The 17,800-nt window shown below is 44.7% G+C and overlaps 1 protein-coding gene across 3 annotated transcripts in view; it reads right to left on the reverse strand.

Moving 5' to 3' along the window:
* COL14A1 (collagen type XIV alpha 1 chain) overlaps window positions 1–17,800 on the reverse strand; it is a 197,941-nt gene that overhangs the window by 48,210 nt on the left and 131,931 nt on the right. For all 3 annotated transcript variants that reach the window (XM_075582330.1, XM_075582318.1, XM_075582326.1), the window contains 7 exons: window positions 15,788–15,897; window positions 14,669–14,827; window positions 13,404–13,481; window positions 5,111–5,197; window positions 3,366–3,419; window positions 2,649–2,744; window positions 1,995–2,048 (listed from right to left, as the gene is read on the reverse strand). In XM_075582330.1, coding sequence (XP_075438445.1) covers window positions 1,995–2,048; window positions 2,649–2,744; window positions 3,366–3,419; window positions 5,111–5,197; window positions 13,404–13,481; window positions 14,669–14,827; window positions 15,788–15,897 — 638 coding nt within the window. The remainder of the gene's footprint in view (window positions 1–1,994; window positions 2,049–2,648; window positions 2,745–3,365; window positions 3,420–5,110; window positions 5,198–13,403; window positions 13,482–14,668; window positions 14,828–15,787; window positions 15,898–17,800) is intronic.

Consider the following 17,800-nt stretch of genomic DNA (forward strand, 5'->3'; position numbering starts at 1 on the left):
ATGAGAAGAAAATAGATAAAATAATAAATGGTTCTCTGTTGGAAAAAAAGGCTATAGTATTAAAGTTCCCGTTAAGTACAAATTTAAATATCACTTGTGAGCACATGCACATCTCAGACAGGCCTGCTTTTCACTATTACCTCCTAGCATACAGCGCTTCCACTGCAGCAAGGGATTCTGGGAAATGACATGCAAATGAGCACATCGCGTCACCTTTTGCTTGAAATACATTTTGACATGGATCCTTATAAGCTTATGCCTGCTGCATTACACAACTTTTCAGTACAGCCTGGGTTAAAGAAATGCACAGCAGTAAACCTGCTCACAGACAGCTGTTTCGATCTTTAGGGTCTCATCGGTCTCATCAGTGTGAGGCTGGTTATACTGGCTTTGCAATATGAAGGATAGGTTTCAATAATGTGTGCAAATCCATTAAACTCCATCTACAGGTGTTAAAATTATCACACTGCATGCTACAGATAGGTGTTTAAAGGCATTTTGAAACCTATGTATAATACCCAAGCATTGATACATTATTATTTGATCATTTGTTTTACTTGCATAAAAACTTGGTACCAAGATATAGGTCCGAACTGTATATCCTTTCAGTTCTGCTATTACAGCCGCAGTCCAAGCTGCATTTTTTTATTTTATTATTATTTTTTCCCTTTAAAATGTGCATTAATACAATGATAAGCAATTAGCTAAATTGCCGATCGATCCGTTCTCCTGTGATTCGGCTCGGGGGTTCACTAAATGACTGTCAGTGCAGCAGAAGAGGACCAAAGATACAAACTTCTGTAGGGAAGATCATGTAACCAGGCAGTGACTAGATACAATTGGTGCACTGCTAGAGAGAGGGCAGAACTCAAAAAGGGGTGTGCCAGGACCTGTTTCAGAAGAGAAAGGGGATGTGACTTTGTAAATGGTTGCTATAGAAACTTAAAAAATGCTTGTTATATTATAATACATGAAAAATTTAATTTAGAGTTGTTTAAAAAATGCTGCAAGTATTTTCTCATAGTACAGAACTGATTTATTACAAAAAAAAAAAAAACACCTATAGGATATTGCTTGGACTGCAGTTTTAAAGTCAGGACATGATGCACCTGTCATATCTTGAACACGTGACTGGCCTTAAATACTATTCACTTGGGAAAGGCAGAGTAGTAGTGAAATGATCTGCTGCCAATTTCTGTGTGTGTATATATTCACACATACACACAGCTCAACCGCATTATAGCGCGATCCGCTACAACGCGGATCCACATATAACACGGTCTGAGCGTGGCTCCCGTTTAACTTCCAGGATTTGCAGAGAGGAATGTCCAGCTACACATACACACATACACACCTCTCTCCCTCCCTGTACCTCCGCTGGGGGGGAAGAGAGAAGGGAGCTGGTTCCTGGCCGGACACACACACACACATACACACATACACACACCTCTCCCTCCCTGCCTCCCTCCCTCCCTGTATCTCCGCTGGGGGGGAGGAGAGAATGGAGCTGGTTCCTGGCCGGGGACACACACACACATACACCTCTCCCTCCCTCTCTGTACCTCTGCTGGGGGGGAGGAGAGATGGGAGCTGGTTCCTGGCCGGACACACACACACCTCTCCCTCCCTCCCTCCCTGTACCTCTGCTGGGGGGAGGAGAGAAGGGAGCTGGTTCCTACTCGGCTTCTTCTGACTCCGTGAGATCCTGCCCCCGCTCCCCCTCCTCTCGCAGCTTCTCACAGAAAGATCAGCTGCTGCTGCAGATGCCAGGTAGTGCTGTGTGAGGCGGTGCCGTTGCAACCCCGGGCTCAGGGAGAGCTGGGAGTGTTATCCCAGCTCTCCCTCTCCGGCGGACGCGGAGTCACTGATCGTGGCGGCCATTTTTTTTATCGCGATTCCGGTTATAACGCGTTCGTATCGGGTGGACCCCGAGGACCGCGTTATAACGGGGTTCAGCGGTATATATCTTTAGTAAAAAAAAACAATGGCAATACCTGTAGTCCTGGAAACCCAGTATCTCCCTTATCTCCTTTTTCACCTGTTGTGCCCTAAAAAAGACACGTAACATACAGTTATGTAACAATTTACTAACCGTATTATTTGAATATAATAATAATAACACAATAATAAAAGGATACATACTCCTTTTAGCAATATTACTTTTACTACTATTATATTTCTTACTAAAAAATAAATTGATTAATATTAATAGAATTCTAGCACTATTATTTTATTATAACCCTTTTCATAATAATTCTTACAGTAGCAGGTTTCTTTCCAAGTAGCTATTGTGTATTCCTTTCTGTAAACCCTCTCTGTGCATCATTTGAGCAGCCACCTTACCTTCTGATTTCAACATTGACCCTCATTCCCTCTAGCGTGTAAGCACTCACGAGAAGGGCCCTTATTATGTCTCTGTATCTGTTTGTGCATGTTTGTCCTCACTTGTATGTATGTTAATGTTCTTGTAATATACATAACTCTTTACCCCCCACTGTACCATGCTGCGCAATATGTTGGCGCTTCACAAATAAACGTTAATAATAATTTAGCATTGGACAAGTTATTTTATAAATAATGCAAAAAGTACAGTGTCTGAAAAGTAGCTTTGTGTGCAGACATCATGATGTAAACTACTTTGAACTTACAGGGGGTCCTTGAATTGCATGTCCACTGGGCCCCTGTGGTCCAGGGGATCCTTGGGGCCCTGGATTTCCAAGTTGACCTCGAGGTCCCTCTGGTCCCTGTGAAGATTAAAAAAAATAAAAAAAAACATTCAGCAAATAATTGTATGGAAGATCAATCTCTAATTAAATATAATTCAGTGCAGGAATCAGTGGGTTCTATGCACTACAATGAGATAGCTATTACTGTATGTACAGCCATTAAAGTGGATGTCTGGTAATGATCAATACGAGTTATGGCAATTCAGTAAAGGGCAGTGGTACGAGATTGGAGAGAGCATCACTTATTTTCCTCAACGTCAAACCTACTTTTGTATACCGTAAAATAACTCATTTTAAAGGGAATGTATGTCCTTTTAATACAAGCTTTTGAAAAATAATAACACTACTGTATTCCTATGAGGGTTTTTAAATCTTGTGTTCAAGCACTGACCGCTGTTGTTTAATCAATTAATCATTTCTCTGCTCGTATCAAATATCACACACCAAGAATAATAATAGGACAGCACATCTAGTACATCTGTTTATATATTTAATTGTCAATGTATATGTTACATTTAAATTGTTCAAATATATCAAACAATACTAATAATCAAAGTATAAATGGGCAATATTTTCTACCTCCCGCCTCCCCCCCTAAAAAATCAAATAAAAGATATTAAGTAAAAAACACAGACTTACAGATGGACCTAAGTCCCCTTGTCCTCCCTTCGGACCTCTCATGCCTCCACCACCCTACAAATAATAAATTGTGCATTAATAAAAAAATCAATGTATCCGAACACTGCAGATCTATAATTTGTAGTTCTTGAAAGAAAGGACAAAAAATGCTCTAACATGTAATCAATATGTTGCACACAGTTTTATTAAAGCTATTTCAATCTGAAATACAATGTAGTGTAGTGTTTAAACTACATACAGTATGCCAATATTCACAGAGATACAGTACCACATTAAGTAGGGTGACCAGATGTCCCAGTTTAACTGAGACGGTCCCATTTTTTAGGGGTATGTCCCAACTTTTTGGATGCTGTCTTGGTTTTCAATTCCGTTGGGTGCGCATGCGTGATCGGCGTTTGTCGGTCGCTCATGCACATGTGCATTCGATGATAGCTCTTCGTGCATGCGTGACATTTGTCCCGGTTTTTGCCGGGACAGATATGGTCACTCTAACATTAAGGCCTTTATTCAATACGCTGTGAAGCTGCTTCCCTATGCTGAAGGAACCTTCAGTCCAGTTCATTTGAAAGGAGATAACCCCTTCCCCAGCACTGGAAAGCCTCTAGAGACTTGAGAGCATATTGAACATGGAGGGGCATGAATCTACTTTATTTCTCCATCTCTTTACAAAGATATTCCTAAATCTTTATTTTATCTTGCTGTATTGTGCAGTTTGCTCAGTTATTGAAGTCCTTCACTGAACTTCACTGCAGCGAGGAAGTGGCTAGTTGTTTTTTTTTGCTGAAGATATAGTACATGCCAGGTAGTAAGCTAGTTTCAAGCAAAATTGCTCTATTTTCTTGTAGGAGGGCTGAGTGGGAGACAAATTAGTGCACATTGCACTTCCAGAATGGTCTCCTAATGATGTTCAGGACTTTCACAGAGTAGTGATACCATCACCCAGCACAGGGGTGCACAAACTTTTGCAGCTGCGCCCCTTCTGCCTCCGGTGCTCGCGCCCCCTTACCTTCGTTCCCTGCGGCAAATGACGCCACGGGGTCATGTTACGTCACGTGCCCCACAGCCTCATTTGCCGCCGCGTTGCCATGGCGATGTATCAGCAATCGTTTGAATCTTGGTAATAGGTTGCAGAGGCCTCACGCCATCCCCCGGCATATACACACATACCTTCACACACTCCCACACCATACTAATATGTTTAAACATTGACCCTCATTCCCTCTATGAATGTTTCATTCAATTGTCCAAGATTGAGGAGGGGTAAGATGAACCTGTTATACAGAAGGTATCCACGCCCCAACCCCCTAAAAAATTAAAAAGACAGTAGGAATACAAAGATTACTCAGGTGCTGAGACACTAATAGGCCAAAGGGATCTGCTAATAATGCTTAGCCATTCACTGACATGTCTGTTAATGATTGCTAAAGGCTGCAGTCCATTTCATTAAATAAGCCTTATGTGTTCTTGCATTTTTCAAAATGTTAGCTAACACAAGTAATTTTTATCCACCAAAAATGTTACGTATTTTGCCAGTATGTTTATGGTGACTGAGATAGATAAAGTAGCTTGGCACAGGACACACATGAAGCTGGTCTAGATGCCAGATCTAACAGTGGCTTATGTGATACAACTACATCCTCACATCTCTCCCATAAGACGTGTTATCCTGTTGAGCTGTACAACCAAACAAGTCCCAACATTGCAATGAGGCTGCATGTCAGAGCAGAATCTGTCTCTCTTCTTACCGGAGGTCCTGGAGGCCCTGGGATTCCTTTGCTGTCTTGAGAACAAGAGCAGGAATTTGGAAGGGGTGGGCAGGTTGCCTCATCTCTCTGAAAAGGGAATACCATTTTAAATCAAAGCTGTGTTGGTGATGGACAATAAAATACAATTTACATGCAGACACACTTACCAGAATGCCCTCCTACTGTCTCTGTACGCTCTTCCTACCTACCAATTAGATTGTAAGCGCTTCGGAGCAGGGACTTCTCTTCCGAAATGTTACTTTTATGTCTGAAGCACTTATTCCCATGATCTGTTATTTGTATTATTTGTTATTTATATGATTGTCACGTGTATTACTATTATGCAGCTATGTACATTAATGGCGCTATATAAATAAAGACATACATACATACATGACTTCCTGTAAAAACTCATAATAAATAATTTAATACAAAAAATATACATTTGTTTATACAGATATTAATAGCTGATACTCATGATTACATTATGATTAGGGATGTGCAAACTTCCCCAAATTTGCCTCACCTCTCTTTCGCTTGAACGTACGAAATACGGTTTGAAAATATTTGCTAGAATTTTGGATGTTATATATGGGTTTTGGGATGAATATGGTATGAATATAGGCTGGTGGGAGGAGAGGATGAATTGTTGAAGGTGCCGGAGTTGGAGCGGTGGGAGCAGTAGGATGAGGGCAGTGTCAGTGATGCCAAGGTTGGTGACGGTGGAGATGAGAGTGAGGTTATCGACAGTGACAAAGGCTGTTGAGAGCTTGAGAAGGATGAGGATGGAGGAAAGTTTGGAGTGGTGAGTTAGCTAGAAAAAGTTATGGATGGGGAGGAGGGCAGTTTCAGTAGAGTGTGAGGGATAGAAGCCAGACTGAGCAATGGGAAGGAGGGAATGGGTGTGGATAAAGGTGGAGAGTTGGTTGCAAACAATGCACTCGAGGAGTTTGGAGAAGTATGGGAGGAGTGCAATAGGGTGAATGTTGAAGGAGAGGGTAGGGTTGAGAGATGTTTTTTGAGGAGATGGATGACCACTGCAGTTTTGAAGGAGTCTGGGTATTGTCCACTGGTTAGGGAGAGGCTGAGGAAAGAGAATAGGAGTGGAGGAGAGGAGGGAGAAATGAGTCTCTAATGGGGTCAGAAGGGGATGTTGTGGGATTGGAACATTTGCTGATTAAGAAGAGGTCATTGCCAGAGGTTGGGCAGAAGTAGGGGAAGGAATGGGTAGAGGTTGTGGATGGAGGGAGGGTGGGCCTCAGTGGAGAAGGAAGCACAGAGACTGTTATTTTTATTTTAAGTAGGAGGCAAGGTCCGTAGTTTAGAGGGGGAGGGTGGCTTAGGCGAGAGAGATGGGGGTGGTTGTAGCAGATTGTTTAGGGTGGAGAACTGTTGGCATGGATTAGGTGATAGTGAGGTGACAAGGGTGTTATAGTATATTTGTTTCTGCGATTTGAGAGTGGAGGTGTATTGGCAGAGGAGGAATTGGAAGGTGGCGAGTGAGGATGTAGAACTGAAAGATTTCAACAGAAAGTATATACTGTATGTAGCCAGGTCACCCTTTGCCCCCTGCGACCCCCTCGGGAGCCTCCGTGGGCACAAGCGATGCCGGGTACTGCCGGAGGCCAGCGGCAGACCCGACGGCCATCCCAAGGGTGGGGGCCGTTGCAGGGAGCGGTGCGCTGTCTCCGCGAGCAGGCCGGTTGCCGGGGACGCGATTGGGCCGTTGCTATGGCCGCGGTCGCGTCTCTAAGGTCCCGGCGGCCAGCGAGGAGAGCGCCGCCATTACGCAACCACTCGCGCATGCGCAGTGATCGCGCGAGTGTAGGAGTAGGCCAACAGAGTCGCGCATGCGCAGTACAGCCGCCAGAGGCAGGGAAAGTCGCGCGAGGGCCAGAACAGAGTAGGGAAAGGTTGAGGAAGCCCCAGATAGCTCGCGCCTGCGCAGGAAAGGCGCGCACGCGGCCCCAATGCCAGGATAGGCTCTATGGGACTACAACTCCCATGGAGCATAGCGAGGGAGGCACCAGGTGCCTCATAGGAGCCAATAAGGCTGCAGGACTGCCCTGGAGGAAAGGATACATTTCGCGGGCTTGCACCACGCTAGTCAGTCAGCGGAGGGACCCTGTGAGGGAAGGAGGTAGGGTACAGGAGAGAGGGACTCCCCTGTATTAGGCCAGCACCCCCTTTGGTCCAGGATAGCTCAGCTCCCCAGTAAGGTGAGTGTTGCCAGGGGCAGCCCTCAGGTTAGGGACCCTGCCACTTACATTAGTGGGAGCTGAGAGAAGGAAGTCTGCAGTTAGAGAGTTGGAGTCAGGGAGCTGTTAGGGAAGTAGGGAGTTAGGGAGCGAGTGCAGCTTCTGCCCCATATAGGTACCTACACTCCAGGTAGACCCCAACTCCCCACTAGTTGGGTGGGTAACTGTTCAGAAGGTGATAGAGAGTTGGAGCTAGGGAGCTGTGAGGGAAGAAGGGTGCGGGGAGTGAGAGCAGCTCCTGCCCCCCATAGGTACCCACACCCCAGGTAGGCCCCAACCCCCCACTAGTGTAGTGGGTTAAGTACTGAGGGAGGCCCAAGATAGGGACGTTGCCCTTAGTGTTGTTAGAGTGCTGCCTTGTCAGGGTCACAGCGAGCAGTGCTGTGAGGTCTGATAGGCAGGCACCTTGTTGCGCAGCACGTTGGCTGCAGCCTCCAGTGAGTTACAGCTTGCTGCGGTAGGCGCTGGGACTAGTCAGAGAGTAGTGGGTCTGGAGAAGGGCTATAGCTGTTCTAGTCACCTTGAGGTAGCGCTAGGGGTAGGATGCCTGAAGGGATAGCCTGTTAACGAGGTCAGGAATTCTGGAGAGGATCTGCACTAGGCTAGCCAACAGTAGGTAGACGCCCAAGTACTGCATGGAAGAGTACTCTAGTCCATTCCAGATCACTTACCGAAGGGACTTGGGTAGTTGGGGGAGTGGGACAGGTCATTACCCCTGCAGGCCCTAGGAGTTCCCCAAGCCACTACAGGTTGCTGTACTACAGGGACAGGCCCTAGGTTAGGGTTCCTGTCACGTTAGTACCATTTATATAGATAGGGACACAGCGGCTGCTGCTGTTCCTGTGGAAGCGGTTGGACCCACGTTGGGGTCCACAGAGACGATTCCAGAGTGGGACCGCCCTAGTGGTCCGCACGTGCAAGGAGTTCGGTTGGAGGATCAGACGGACTCATCACACGTCTGACCCTTTGAGAAGTTTGTTGCTGACCCGAGCACCGGAGTGCTCGGCAGGTATTATACCATCACATGTGCACCAACAGGCCTAGAGGTTCTTAGTGACTGCGCAGTCACCCATTGACTATCTCTGTAGGAGTACGGGACATTGGGTGGGGTTCTTGGGACACTGGGTGGAATCACCTAGTGTTTGGGAATCGTCCTGCGAGACGTCACTGTTAGTGTCTCACCGTGAGAGAGACACAGGTTATCATTATTATTCGTTAGTAAAGTCCTTAGTTATATAATCACTGTGTGTGTGGTTTCTGATTGGGTTCCTATGTAGGGTCATTCTACACTTCCATAGAATCCTACACAGGTGGAGGCGCTGAAAGAAGATTCGTTCCAGAGGATTCACCCCAGGCTCTCACTAGCGGAGGCTCAGACCTCCTGTGAGCCTGCAGGTATACGCACCACACCGGTAACATCGCATGTTCTACTCACCCACACTATATATATGCGATTGGGTGGGGTGGAATACCCGTTACATGTAGATTAAACAGCACACTAATAGTGTACTGAAGATAAAAAATGACTGTGGTGCACGGGAACCTGGAGGGGACTCAGGTGACTGGCAGAGTTCCTAGTGCTGCTGCCAGATTCCTTTCTGGATTTGGGTGCACATAATACTGCTGAACAGCTAAGTGGTGACCTCACCATTCACTTGACTGACTTTGTTGTTACACATTTATTGGCTTTTGCAGCTCACAGCAGCAGATTATACTTTGAGTTTTGGCTCTTCCAGGACAGGAGTTTCTAAGCACTATCTGTGTTTTTCTTATCAGCTCTGCTGCTAGTTATTAGGCATGATATTGCATTATTATCCTTTCTGCCATAGGTACACCTTTTGACTTACCTTATAGCCATTAGCCCAGTTGGGCTTTACTCAAATTAGCACTGTTGTTAGTCATTAGGCTGGATATTGCATTGTTATCCTTTGGTCATATGTATACTCCTTTCACCCTCTTTGCCAGTGCATGTTTTACTTTTTGGGAGACACTGTAATTAATGGGGGAGTAAGGGAAGTACCCTTGATCGCTGTGATCTTGGGGAACGGGCTAGAAGAAGTGGCATTACGCCCTGAAACGTTGCTCCCTTATCTTTGTCTTGTTCCCTCCCCCCCTTTCCCTTGTCTTTTCCTCCTCCATCCCCTTCCCTTCCCGTTTGTTCTCCCATTCCACTTTTTGCACATCAATTGTATGTTTGTACTATATCTGTAAACTGACTTTTTGGTATTTACTGTACACTAGTCTGAGTAACAGCACAGTAGACGATACATGCTCTGGTATTTTGTGGCTGTAATCTAGTGTAGCCAGGTCCCCTCCGGTCCCCCGGCGTAATGGTGTATTCCCCTTACCTCCGCTGACATAGGGGGTGATGCGGGAGGCGTGGAGCTGCTGCTGGGGCAAGCGCATCGCCAGAGGCTCAGGTGGCGGCCTCTGCAGAGCGCCGCCATGTTAGGTTGCGCGCGCGCACACTTGCGGACGGTTGCGCAGGAGCAGGTCAATGTCGTGGCGGCCATTGAATGGTGCAGAGGGAGATGTTGCCACGTGACTCACAACAACAAATTTAATGGCTGGGTTGCTCCTGGAAGGGAGGAAAGAGTATTGCCTGCTGGGACAGGAAGGAGTGAGTGAAGATCGTGACCTTGATGGGGTAGGTAGTGTCCACGGAGCTGTGCTCCAGGGACTAGGCCAGAAGTTAACCCCCAATGGCCCAGTTAGTCCCCTGAGCCACAGTAGACGTAATCTCTGAGTATGCAGTAGGGAAAGACCATAGTGTGTAGGGACTCTATCACCATAGAATTAGAGAGAGAGAGATGCTGCAGGACACTGCCTGAAAGAGATTTTAAGATCTGTGCAGAAAAGGTGCAGAGGACACAGTAGCCCTCTATCTCGTAGGGAGGTGAAGGAAGGGGCCACTAGGTCGGGTCTGGGTACAAAGTCTGCATCATGGCACTGTGATCAAGGGAGCTGTGGAAGAAATGCAATGTCTGCTGTGTAATACTCTTCAATGCAATAAAACCCCATAAAAGACCATGGAGTGTATTTAATGTCTGATGCTGAAAGAACAAAGGTGTCAGTATGGGCCATCTCTGCGGTCACCCAGGATCCATACTGACTGGAGGCGCTTCACTACCAAAGAACTGAGGTAAACCTGTAAACCTGTCCTGTCCCTCCCCACACACTGCGGAGCGCTCAGCCCTCCTGTTTGCCAACAGGTACACAGCCCAACACCTAGAAAAGTAGCTGCAGAGAGTATACCCCCCCCCCCCCCCCATCTAACTTAGGGGTGGGGGAAACAGGGCTACACTAGTAAAATCTTTTTTTGACATTTTGGCTTTCTTTCATTATTTCGTTTGAGTGCTGGGTACCCTCCCTTCGTGTGAAAAATGTCAACGATCTCTTGGCTGTGTGAAGGGAGAGACGGAGTGTTTTGAGTTGGCAGGTGAGACAGAATTGAGATGGCCTTCATGAGGGACGCACAGGGTGGAGTGGTGCGATTGCGTCAAGGGAGAAGGATAATGCAGAGTTGAGTGTGGATAGAAATGAAATAGAGGAAAATTATGTGAGTGAGGGAGGGGTGATGAGGTGAGGAGGAAATGATGAATCCATGAATTTAAGGTTTCTGAGAAGGATGGGATTGGATGGGGGTAAGAAGTGAGGAGGAGCAGGGAGGGTGATGCAAAGGATGGTGGAGAGGAGGAGATGATCGGAAAGTCGGACAAGCAGTGTAGATGGAGACTCTGTGTGGCATCTTGCCATGAGGATTAGGTTGAGGGTGCCACCGTGTATGGGGGGGATAGGAGATTCAGTGAGAGAGAGTCCAAAGGAGGAGATGAGGGGGATGAAGGCTGAGGCAGAGGTAGGGTTGTCGAGGTAAAAGTTAAAGTCATCAAGGACAACAAGGGGGTTGGGCGAGGGTGAGAGGAAAGAGAGAAAGCAGTCAAATTCCTTCAAAAATAGTTTGGGTGAGCCAGGGGGACGTAGGTGAGAAGAGCTGACAAGAAGGGAGTATATGGGGTTACTGGGGTTGGCATGGCGAGTGGAGGTTGGCTTGTGGCTAGGGATGGGGGTGGTGAAGACAGGGATTTAAAAAAAATGGTGGCATTGGAGGGAAGGGAGAGCCTCAGGAAGGAAGGGAGGGTAGGAGGGGGAGGGAGTGGATTGGAAGGAGGATGAGTAGAAGGGGGGACAGGTTATCGTGTTATGAGGTGGATGAGGGATAGGATGGAGCAGAGGAGAGGATAGTTGGTGAGGGACTGTTAATGATTGGAGAGGTTGTGGTGAATAGTGGTAGTTCAGCAAGTGTTATGGGTAATTGTAGTGGGGATAATCAATAGAGGTGTCAGTTAGTATTGGGGCAGTCTGTGTAGGGGTAATGGGTACAGTAAATGTGGGAATAATCTGTAATGGGGACAGTTATTTGTTAATCTTTGTGAAAGGAGTAGTCAATTTTGAGAGCACTGGAAAGGAAACAATCAGATTGGAGAATGGGGAAGGGAACAATTAATAAGGAATCACTGGGGAAGGGAATAATGGATTTACAAAGCAATGGGGGGAGCAAGAATGAGAACAATACAAGAAACAGGTAGTACCGTAGAGGAAGGAGGGAAGTATGTATATGTGTGTGGTTAATAATAATAGTTATAGTTAATAATACTAAGCAAGAATGTCTGGTAATTGGTCAAAATAAGTGGAAACTGGAACGAGAGGCAGTCAATTGGCAGCTGGTCAGAAGTAGGTAGGGGGAGGTGTTGAAGGGAGGATGGGAGGAGGAGTGCTGGTGCTATTTGTTCAACATGTACTGTATATTCTGTAAGTACGGATAAGGTATCTGTCGACTAAATTTAGTATAGGTTGAACTTGATGGACATATATCTCTTTTTCAACCTCATCTACTATGTAACTATGTAACTATGTAACATGGCCACAGGTGAATGAATCATATCAACAACTTGAGTATGCAACAGAATCCAGAAGGTCAGAGTCCCACTAATATAGAGGAGCAGTTGTTTTAGTGACAAATAGTAATTGACAGCAGATAAGAGCCACTTGACCCACCTTGTCTGCTCCCTTTGCAACAATATCTGTTGTGAAACATCAGACCTTGAGTACTTTCACAAGTTGGATCTAGAATCCAAAGGCTTCTATATGCTGTGAAACTGTCTTTCCCTGGCTCAGGAATATCCCAGCTGCTTTGTTTTAATTAATTGAGCTGCAATCTACCTAAGCAAGTGGGAGGCGGTTTATAGAATGTTCTGCTAATAAATCCCTTTATGTTTGAACATGAAATGCTCCAAACATATGCTGGTGAAAATAACCCGTAGAAGAGTTACACCGAGACTTTTTAGGAAAAAAAATATATATTCCTATTAACTCAAAGCCTAACCAACGAATGGCTCATACAGTTGCTTCCGTCTGTTTTTACAAGTGTTGCAAAAACAAATCTTTGTCATGCTAAGGCCACGTTCATTATTACAACCAATAATGTAGAGTTGTACTCAGTTGTCAAACTATTAACCACTTCACTGACGATTTTTTGCAAGTGCCACCTGCTCCGATAAGCATGTACCTGTACAGGTATTGCTCTATGTCCTATGAGATATGAGACATAGTATCAGTGTTGATCAAAGATTTGATCAAAAAGAAACCCCTTATTATTAGCACTCAAATGTCACACATATTATGGTAATGGACACAATGGTCCCACAGTAACATACTGCTTGTCTGTCAAGTAATCCCGAACCACCGAGGATAGATTTATCCACTGATACTATTGCGTATACACCCTTTGTAGCACCTGTCATTTACTTAAAATCTAAGAAATACATATGGTGACTGCGGTCTCACTCACGTATCAGATATGAGACATACAACTTTTCACATTCCTACGTAAAACAATACAAAATATACATACAAAAATATACTGTACACAAACACAACTGCAACTGTAAGCTTAGTCTTTTTTTGCCTCTGTTGGTGCTACACCCCAGCTGGCTTTGCCCATCTTTGGCATTATAACTTTTTTTTAACATTCTTACCAGTGCTGGAAGTTCACAGCATTTATCACGACTGGCCCATGATGTGGTACAAACGATATCAAACATCTGTAGCTGGAACTGAAAGGAAAACAGTGACATGGGGGTTTATAAAACTATACACCAATTACAGATACTGTAGCAGCAGTTCAACAAATACAGTATAGTATACTGAATATTGTACTTCAATAACAAGAACAAAGATATATATTTGTACTCACAGTACTATACAGTAGTTCCATGTTTATTTTTTGTCTTTATTTGTATTTATTGGCTCTTTTTACTAAGTAGGAGCATTGTGAGGTCACTGGCCCCTATTTAATATGCTGTGCAGCTGCCTTCACCCAATGAATATTTTCTAATGAATGGAGCTGTAATCTTCCAGAGCAATGGAAGACATTTTCACATCTTACTGAATAGGTGCCATTCCTCCTGGCTATTTTGGACTGAAAAGTGGACAAGTATAAGACCTTCGGAGCAGTCCTGTCGGCTATGATAACACATTGTTACACAGTATTGCACCGGGATGCAGAATGTTCCGTGACATTGCTTGAATTTCATGCAAGCATATGAAACATTCTGATTACGTTACAAGAACTGCATAATGGGAGCCACTGATAAACTTTTTATATAAATTCTTATCTCCGTACTTAAATCCTTACAACATTCATTCTCAACAGAATAACATTTTTCAGTGAGTTGGTTTATTGGTAAACTAATAAAGCGTTGTAGACTTGCAAGACGCTCACAAAAGACATTTCCTTCCCATTCCCCATACAATGAATTCTTTAATTGTGACTCTTGAGCCTTAGTAACTTGGCCTTTGTTGGCTGTTATTGGAATGTGGCCACAAAGGTTGTTCTGTTGAATTCCCTTTCCGTTTAGAGTAAGATATGATCATTGTCAAAACACAAGGCGCTTTTTGTTCATAGACATATCTCCAATAATCAATCATTTTTATTATCCATTGTGTTGAGGTCAAATTTATGATAATATATACTTCTTTCTACTATATAGTTAAAAAGAAAAAAAGAAGAAAGAAAATCTAATAAATGTAAATTTTATGTCCAACAGAAGAACTTGTATCCAGAGGAATTTAACAAGTGGGTTTTACAATCAAAGGCATATTGTGCTGAAAATGTTTATTGGTTACATGCCGTCTCTCAACTGTTGCTTTAGCATCTTGTGAGTTTTAACGTAATTATTTAGCAAGTTTGAAAAACAGCACATTTTGCATGGCGGGAGCTAACATAATACGTGTGACTTACTGGTGCAGAGTTGTCCTTTGGTCCTCTTGATCTAACCATCCTCCCCAGCACCTCCATACCATCAGTTGTGATATTTCCAGCAGCGTTTATTGGTTTTTCAGCAACTTGCTTGCAGTCAACAATCAATTTGGCCGTAGTCTTGGTGATAGCTACATGCAACTGTATCAGGAGAAAAGGACCAGGTCGTTAAAATGTGAAAAACTACACTATGGGTTTCAAAAAAAAATTGTAGGCCCTTCATTTTAAATGTCACATTACAGTCTAAAAAGACTGACTCAGTCCAAAACAAACAAACCTTTATACATTAATTTCCAACGTTTATCCTGACCCCATACGTCTCTGGAATATTCTCCCCTATGTTGTTGTTTTGAAATATTGGTAAAGGAAATTTTTGCGAGAAAGAGCCCACTTGGCACTGAAAGGGTTAACATATCATACATTATGTTATGAGTATAAGTTAGGAGGGAATATGTTACACCAGGGGGGCGCAAACTTTTTTCCCTGCGCCCCCCTGCCGGCGGTCCCCGCACTCCCGCGCCCCCCCTTACCCACTTACCCGCGCTTCAGCGTAATGACGTCACGATGCCATAGCAACGTGAAGTCACATGACCTCGCGGCGTCATTTTGACGCCGCATTGCCATGGCGACGCAGGAAGGAAGCCACGGTAAGTTAGGTTTACAGAGGCCCTGCAGCTCCCCCAGCACTTAATTTAAGTGCCTTCGGGAAGCACGCGGGGCCCCTGTAAACCCTGCGCCCCTCCCCCCCCCCCCCCGTCGGCAGCCTCGCGCCCCCCCAGGGGTTGCGCCCCCCAGTTTGCACACCGCTGTGTTACACATTACATGCGTTCACTTTATTGTGATTCTGATGTATGTGGGACTTTTTTTTCCTCTCTTATGGAAAAGCTGGTAAAAAAAAATTACGGGTGGTTCTTACAACAATAAATAATTACTGACGTTACAGTGGAATATACAAGTTATTTATCAATGTTGTCTAGTTGTAAGATTCGGGTAAAGGAATGTGGTGTTGTTTTTTTAACCCGTTTGTTGCAGTAGTTATATTACACAGTTGATAACATTGGAAATGAAAGTGGACAAACCTGGAGACTTTTTGTAACTAACCTTATGGAAACTGCCGTAAAAGATCTTCGCTATTTCGGGCCCCTCAAAGGTGATTGTTTGGAACTGATCTTTGTAGTCGTAGTTAAAATAAGTGAGCGTTTTGCCACCGTCTACACAAAAAGTAAAGTTACATTTGAATGTAGACCATGCAACGAAGATGCTGTATTTCAAACCTAAACATCCCCATACTTTTCACGAGTAATGAGGGCGAGACATGTGGAGAAACACCTGTGCTGAAAAAGGAGTGTGCCTTACATACCTGAGAGATATACTAATGAAATATACGAAGTCTTTTTAAATGACACACCCCACAACTCTTAAAAGATTCGCAGAAGACCTACAATATACTAACAAGCCTAAGGTCCCTTGTGATGAAGGGGGTACTAGTGTCAATCTAATTAGAACCCCCCACTCTCCTTGTTTCGTGTGTGTGTGTGTGTGTGTGTGTGTGTGTGTGTGTGTGTGTGTGTGTGTGTGTGTGTGTGTGTGTGTGTGTGTGTGTGTGTGTGTGTGTGTGTGTGTGTGTGTGTGTGGTACATTTTTCAGTGTTTGGAGAGAGTTAACACTTTGGGAAGACAGGTGTAGCGTGATCATGTTAAGCCAACTCAAGGCAGTGCCATCTTAAACTGACCTTAAGCCTATTCTAATACTAATGAACATTCTTTTTGTATATAATTAGCTATTTAGGTAAGGTCACGTTATTTTCCCTGACTTAAAGGAGCTTTGTGGATTTGCCCCTAAGAGTATTTATGGCATTGATAGCAGCAAACAGGATTCCCATACTACCACATGCTAGGGGGTTGGGGGGGGGGGGGTGTAAGAGTAACTTACATCTGAAGTGGCAAAAGCGTATTTCTTGCTTAGCTACTGTTAAGTGTTTTATCACTATTGTTCAGAGGTAAAAAATATTGAAGTCCAACAGCTGCAAAACTATACAACAAAAATCAGAAACCCCATTGAGAGTTGTAGGTTTTGTTCATCCAATAGATCTGTTGCAATCTCTTGCCCAGAGTTTTGTAGCTGGGAGACTATGATGAAAAGATCCCGACTGAATGAATGTTCCATCTCAAGGAATTTCCTCGGAACTAGTTTCCCTACCCTATTAATCATTGTGTTTCCATCATATGAAGCCTAACTTCAGCCCACCCACTAACTGGGAGACTTCAGAAAATGTGTTTGGAAGTACGGCAGAGGGGGACACAACACTCAGGGCTGGATTCACAAAGGCCTTTTAAATTGGTAAAAAATAACAGGACATTACCTAAAACAAGAAGCCATTTTCCCCCTGGAATTAACACCTGATTCACTAAGTTAATCATAGGCAAAAATAACTACAGATGCAGCAACAAGTATCCAAACACTTGCCATTGAAAATCTGGGGCAATCTCCTAGTAATGCTTCGACATTTCTGTGACATTTCTGCAAACAGACTAATGGCCCATCGGATTAACACAGCGGGGGTCCCTGGCAGTCTCATTCAGTTTGAATGGGACTGCCAGGGACCCCTGCTGTGCTAATCCAATGGGCTATTAGTCTGTCTGCAGAAATGTTACAGCATCAGATTTTCGAGAGACACAGACAGACACAGACAGACAGACACAGACAGACAGACACAGACAGACACAGACAGACAGACACAGACAGACACAGACAGACACAGACAGACACAGACAGACACAGACAGACACAGACAGACACCGACAGACACAGACAGACACAGACAGACACAGACAGACAGACACAGACAGACACAGACAGACACCGACAGACACCGACAGACACCGACAGACACAGACAGACACAGACAGACACAGACAGACACAGACAGACACAGACACAGACAGACACACACACACACACACACAGACACACAAACAGACACAGACAGACACAGACAGACACAGACAGACACAGACAGACACAGGCAGACACAGGCAGACACAGGCAGACACAGGCAGACACAGGCAGACACAGACAGACAGACACAGACAGACACAGGCAGACACAGGCAGA

The sequence above is a fragment of the Ascaphus truei genome, chromosome 2 (genome assembly GCF_040206685.1).
Source record: "Ascaphus truei isolate aAscTru1 chromosome 2, aAscTru1.hap1, whole genome shotgun sequence".
In the NCBI taxonomy this organism is placed as follows: Eukaryota; Metazoa; Chordata; class Amphibia; order Anura; family Ascaphidae; genus Ascaphus; species Ascaphus truei.